Consider the following 6000-nt stretch of genomic DNA (forward strand, 5'->3'; position numbering starts at 1 on the left):
GTCTGTCTCTCCCAGAGAGTGGGAAAGACCGCTTGGCAGCCTTCCGCGGCAGTCTTGGCAGCCAGAGGTCAGGCCCTTTTAAAAACCTCCCCTTCTCTGGGCTTTTGAAATCAATTTGCGAGGCAGAAAGCAGGCTGCCCTGGCCTCCAGCCTCTCCCTCGCGCCAAGGTCTGCTGCTGGTTGTAAATCTGAGGTGTGACTGAAGAAAGGGGACGGGGGGGGTTTGGTTGGCCAGGCCCCTCACGTCAGGGGGAGATGGTGTGGGTTGCAGGTCTTCAGAGAGAGGGAGGGCCAGGCGCCGTTACTGAGAGCCAGGTGTGAATCCTGCCGCTGTGGGCCCTTGGACAAGTCACTCCGCCCCGCTCCCTCAGTTTCCTCATCGGTAACATAGGCCAGGACCTATGCTGGGCAGGGTTTCTGTGAGAATTAAAGGAGTCACAGCAGGTAAGGCACTCGGAGTAGTGCTGGGCACACAGGAAAGCCAGGGTCATTGTAACTGTCTCCCGCTGCGGGGCGACTGCACGCAGTACTGTTGTAGAGAATCGCCGCGGGGCGCTTCTGTAGCCGTGCTCTGCAGCGGGGGAAGCTGATGGCCTCCGCGGCCTTCCCGCTGACCGCACCTCCCCTGCAGCCCCAGGTGTGACTTCTCCCTCCCCTTCTCTTGCTACAGATGTGGATGAGTGTCAGGACAACAACGGAGGCTGCCAGCAGATCTGTGTCAACGCCATGGGCAGCTACGAGTGCCAGTGCCTCGGTGGCTTCTTCCTCAGTGACAACCAGCACACCTGCATCCACCGCTCCGACGGTGAGCCCTGCCCGAGCTGGCCAGTCGCGCCCCTGCCCCGCGGAATCGGGGGCCCCTGGGAACCGCCTCTCCGCGTCTCCGTCCTGGGGGCCTCGGGGTCAGGGCAGGGAGCTCTGGGGCGGCTGGGAGGGCCGTTTTGTGCCTCTGGTGTTGGGCCTGCAGGGTTTCCTCGCGGCTCGCTCCCTCCCTCCACCCCTGCGGCAGGGCTGCTGGTGTCCCTCGTGCTTTTGTGTGGTGGGGGCTTGGGGCCACAGATGGGCAGATGCCACCAGAGAAGCCACTTTATCCATTCTGGGCTGGGGGCTGGCGGTGGGCAGGGTGAGGGTGGCCGTTCTCTCTCGTTCCCTTCCCCCAGCAGGGGCTCGAGGTCTGACCAGGCCGAGCTGCTGGTTTCTTGATCTCTTGCAAGTTCACTGGGTCACCAGTCAACAGGGGGTCCTTGTGGCCAGGAGCCAGCTGCCCTCTGTAGACCAGGTGGGATTGGGGGGCCGGCCTGGGGGGCAGTTCAGAGGGACAGGGAAGACTGCAGCCAGCTGGAGTGCCTGGGGAGCCTGGAGACAGCCCCAGCCCAGCCCAGAAGATGCAGGGCGGCGGTGGCCATTTGGAGCCCAAAGCAGCAGGGCTGTGAAATGGGACACCTGGTCAGAAGCCAGGACCCAGATGCTCAGAGGAGAGGGGCTTCCAGGCAGAGGGAACAGCATCTTGGAAGCTGTGGAGGCGCGTCTTCCTTAAAATGATGGCGAGATCCAGCCATCTCAAGGCAGGCCGTGCGCTCCTGCAGCCTGGCTGCTCGGAGCAGTCAAGGGAGTAGACGCCAAAGAGGAGCAGGTAGCAGCCCCCTGGCCCCAACCTCAGCCCCTACCCCATCACTGACCCGAGACACGGAGGAGGTTCTGGAGGGAAATCCTGCAAGGGCCTCGCCTCCAGTCTATGGTACCAGCGGGAGGCCAGCGAGAGGTCCACACTGAGAGGCAGGGAGTCAGAAGGGCAGGTGCTGCTCTCCGGGCTGGGCCGACCGGGGGTGAAGCCTGCTCTGCCGTTCCCGGGGCGCCTGCTTCAGGCGCATGGGCCCCACGTCCACGTGGAAGACCTCCCAGCTGTGGGGCCGTGGGGTCTAGCTGCCTAAAGTGAGGACTCCGACCCCAAATCGAGTTTCATGAAAAGCAGATTTATGAGGAAGAGTGAGCGTCCATGACGGGGGGTGGGTCCTGGCGCAGCCGGTGAGCACTGGCTGTACCAGGGGTGTCACCCGGCAAGCCCCGGCACCAGCCAGGGGTGGGACTCGGTGTTGTGGCGGGCAGCAACAGCAGCTGCTTCGGGGTCACGAGCTCACTCTGCTCTGGGCCCTCACGGGAGCCTGGCACGGTCGGGGAGCTTAAACCCAGTCAGCTCAGGGGACCTGCCCGAGGTTGTACCGGAGGGGCCTGGCAGTCAGGATCCCAGCCCGTGTCACTTGCTGTGACGAGATGAAGCTGTAAGGAGAGAAATCAGGTGGAGAAACAGGCAGGTGCCGCAGGCCTCTTGGAGGAAGCCACCTGTGAGTTGACATCGGGCGAGGAGGGAGAGTGGCTGTGGGAGGAGCCCCGGAGGGCTAGGCAGGTGTGTGTAAGGGCCCTGAACTGGATATGTGTAAGGGCCCTGGGGCGGGTGTGTGTAAAGGCCCTGGGGCAGGTGTGTGTAAAGGCCCTAAGGCGGGTGGATCAGACTCTCGGGAAACACAGAGTGAAGGGTGGGATGCTGGGCACAGATTGCCCAGGAAGAGGGGAGCTTGGCAGGGGCCAGACACCATGAGGCTGGTGAAACATGAGCCGGAGTTTGGGTTTCGTGCAGGGGCTGACCAGACAAGCTGCTCCCTCCCGAGCCTGCCGGTTGCCATGACAGGTGTCCGTCCTGACTGTGTGTTGACATCGGTGATGACTGTTAGAGCTCAGAGTCAGAGCACGTCCAGGGTGCTGAGGCCCAGCTTGTTTTGTACCTCAATGGCCTCTGTTTCCCAAATCAAGAGTCCTCAAGTCACCTGACTCTTCCTGACGTCTTGAAGGAGCCTCCCCTGAGCTGGGTTTCATTAGAGGAGACTAGACGCATGAGCAGGGTCAGCCAGGGTCAGTCCAGGCCCCCGGCCAAGACACAAGGCTCAGCCCTTCCGAGCGACCCTGCCTCCCGGGCGCCAGCGCAAACCCTGACCTGAGGCGTGTAGATCTGGCCGGGCTGGGCGTGGGGGGTCAGGTTCTCAGTCTTTCTCCATCTCCATGGGTCACGTGGCCTCTGCAGTTACTCCTGCTTCTCTGGGTTTCCTTGTCTGTAAATTGGGACCAGTAATCCCTCCCGGGCCAGTGAGAGCTCGGTTAGGGGAAATGCTTTGAAGGGGTCAAGTGCAGTGCCTGCCCTAGGGGTAGCAACTCACGGAGGCAGCTTATTCAAGCCTTTAGAACTCAGGCCTGATCTGGGGACACAGGCTGTGCTCTTGGTGGGAGGGAACCCAGAACCGCTGAGGTCTGTGGCTCGTCCGTCTGCTCAGCACCTGCGGGAGCTGGTCCAGGAACCAGCACAGCCCACGCTCACCTCCCATTCAGCCTCCAGCCCAGCACTCTATAGCCCGTCTGTCACCCTACAGCCAGGGTGCACCAGGGAGAGGGGTCCGGGGGGGCTTCCTGGCCCCTGAGTAGATGAGCCAAGCAACCAGCGCATTCGCACTCTCCCTCTCCCGTGCCTGCTCTTTTTTTTTTTTTTTAAACTTATGTCGTATCTGTGCTCCAAGAAGGTGTTGACTCCTGGATGAACTTTTCCCTTTCCTTCCAGTAAAGAATTCTTTCTTTCAGTCTGAGCAGAACTGATTTAGGGAGGAGAAGGAGCTCCAAAAGGCCTGGAGAGCTGTATGATGGCAGCTCTCTGGTTCCTCCATTCATGTGTTGGTGCCTCTGGTCCCCGGGGTCCCAACATGAGGAAAAGCAGGCGTGGCCTCTGTGAAGCTTTCCATCTAGAAAGGGGATTCGGTGCTAAATGAGGCTCTTCAGTTCAGTTCAGTTCAGTCACTCAGGCGTGTCTAACTCTTTGAGACCCCTTGGACTGCAGCACACCAGGCCTCCCTGTCCATCACCAACTCCCAGGGTTTACTCAAACTCATGTCCATCAAGTCGGTGATGCCATCCAACCATCTCATCCTCTGTCGTCCCCTTATTCTCCTGCCTTCAGTCTTTCCCAGCATCAGAGTCTTTTCCAGTGAGTCAGTTCTTTGCATCAGGTGGCCAAAGTACTGGAGTTTCAGCTTTAGCATCAGTCCTTCCAATGAATATTCAGGACTAATTTCTGTTAGGATGGACTGGTTGGGTCTCCTAGTCCAAGGGTGCTAGGAGTTACCTTATAATAATGTGCTGAGAAAAAACCCTCTGGAGGGAGGGGTCTGGGGCTCCTAGGGGCTCTAGTGTTGTCTGAACAGTGGAGAATGTAGCAGGAAGGGTCTCTTGGCCAGCCTGGTGAAGGACCGCTCCCTCACCGGCAGATCCTGGGCCGCTGCCGTTGCCAACGGAGGTGGGTTTGAGATATGAGCTACGTGTGCGCCCTCCCCTGCACCGTGAGCTGTGTGGCACGGCCGTGCTCTGAAGCCTCAGCAGGACGCCCACAGCGGTCTGATCTGTGCTGGTCATGAAAGGCGCCCGAGGGAGAGGAAGCCCCCTACAACAATGTCCCCACAGTCGTAGGAAGCAGGACAGGCTGGCAGGGAGCTTAAGGGCCTGTCCTTGCCAACGCCCAGCCCTGAGGGCCCTGGAGTCTTTGTGATCAGGAGCCCAGCCTCTGGGGCCCCACAGCCTCGGACTGGAATCCCAGCTTCCCCAGCCTGTCACCTGTGTGACCTAGAGCAAGTCACTTAACCTCTCTGTGCTGGGTCTGTGAAGTGGGGATGGTCATAGAACCTACTTCATAGGGTTAAAAAGAGGTCATAAAAAAATTCCAGCAAATGTGGGCTCTTATTGTTACTTATCACAGACGAGGAAACAGGCCCAGTGAGGACAGGGCCTGCCCCTTGCTGGGCCGGAGTCCAGAGCCAGCAGCAGAGTCAGGGCCTGGGTGCACAGTGAGCAGCGCTCTGCAGATGCGTGCTGGTTGCTGGCTGAAGCCCGAGCTTCCGCTGAGTGTGGAGAGGCGGTCAGGAGTCAGGCCTCATCGTCAGGGAGTTCTCTGCACTGGCTCGCCCGCCACATGACCCACTGAGGGCTGCAGAGGTCAGACCAGCCCCTGCCCTCCAGGAGTGCCCAGCCCCATCCTGCCCATGGAGGTGTGGGCACTGTGCCAGGCTGCGCTGGGCACAGGCAGTTGGGAACCAAGACACGAAGAGGACCTCAGGCCCCTGTCTGCTCCTGCTCCTCCCTCCCCTCTGCCCCCGGGCCCAGCATGCCCACCCACCCTGTCTACTGCCTGGTGCCCCCCTCAGCCCTGGCGAGAGCGCCCGCTCACTGCACAGCCTGTCCCGAGCTGGCCCTCTGTGCTTGGGGCTGGCTGTCTCCCACCCCTGCCACTACTGGCTGCCGAGGGCAGTGTTCTCCCTGCTGCCTGCGTGCCCTGCCCTGACGGTGGCCTGTGGCAAAGGACCGAGAGAGGTCGGAGGGTGGCGGCTCCCTGGGCCCGGGCGCTCCACATCCTCGGGTTGTGGCACTAGGGTCCTGGTTAGTACTTGCTAGTGGACGCTGTGGTCCCTGCGTCGAGGGGTAGGCACCCAGAGGCTCTGCAAGGCCGTCGCACTGTTGACCACACCCCAAAGTCCTAATGTGCTGTTTCCTTTCCCTGGTCTGATGCCCAGGAACTGGCCACAGGGCAGCTGGGCAGCCATGTCCCTGCAAAGCTCAGGCCCACACAGAGCAGGTGTCAAGCTGGCATTCTCCCAGCAGGGACTTCATGGGTTTACCTGAATGCATTTAATGTCCTCCTGAGCCTGTTTAAACACGCGTACAAATATGGCTAGGAAACTGCACTGCCCGCCCACCACCGGCATGCCTGGTGGCACTCAGGGCCGTGTTTTCACAAAGCTCAAGATCTGGCATCGAGGGTGACACTCAGTTCAGTTCAGTTCAGTCGCTCAGTCGTGTCCGACTCTTTGCGACCCCATGGACTGCAGCACGCTAGGCCTCCCTGTCCATCACCAACTCCCGGAGTTTGCTCAAACTCATGTCCATTGAGTCGGTTATACCATTCAACCATCT

At 60.4% G+C, this 6000-nt stretch overlaps 1 protein-coding gene across 1 annotated transcript in view; it reads left to right on the plus strand.

Moving 5' to 3' along the window:
* Window positions 1–6000, plus strand: part of SCUBE1 (signal peptide, CUB domain and EGF like domain containing 1) — a 133628-nt gene that overhangs the window by 52329 nt on the left and 75299 nt on the right. The window contains exon 5 of the mRNA XM_040233360.1: window positions 671–805. Within this exon, the coding sequence (XP_040089294.1) occupies window positions 671–805 (135 nt within the window). The remainder of the gene's footprint in view (window positions 1–670; window positions 806–6000) is intronic.

This window comes from Oryx dammah, unplaced genomic scaffold, assembly GCF_014754425.2.
Source record: "Oryx dammah isolate SB20612 unplaced genomic scaffold, SCBI_Odam_1.1 HiC_scaffold_29, whole genome shotgun sequence".
Lineage (NCBI taxonomy): Eukaryota > Metazoa > Chordata > Mammalia > Artiodactyla > Bovidae > Oryx > Oryx dammah.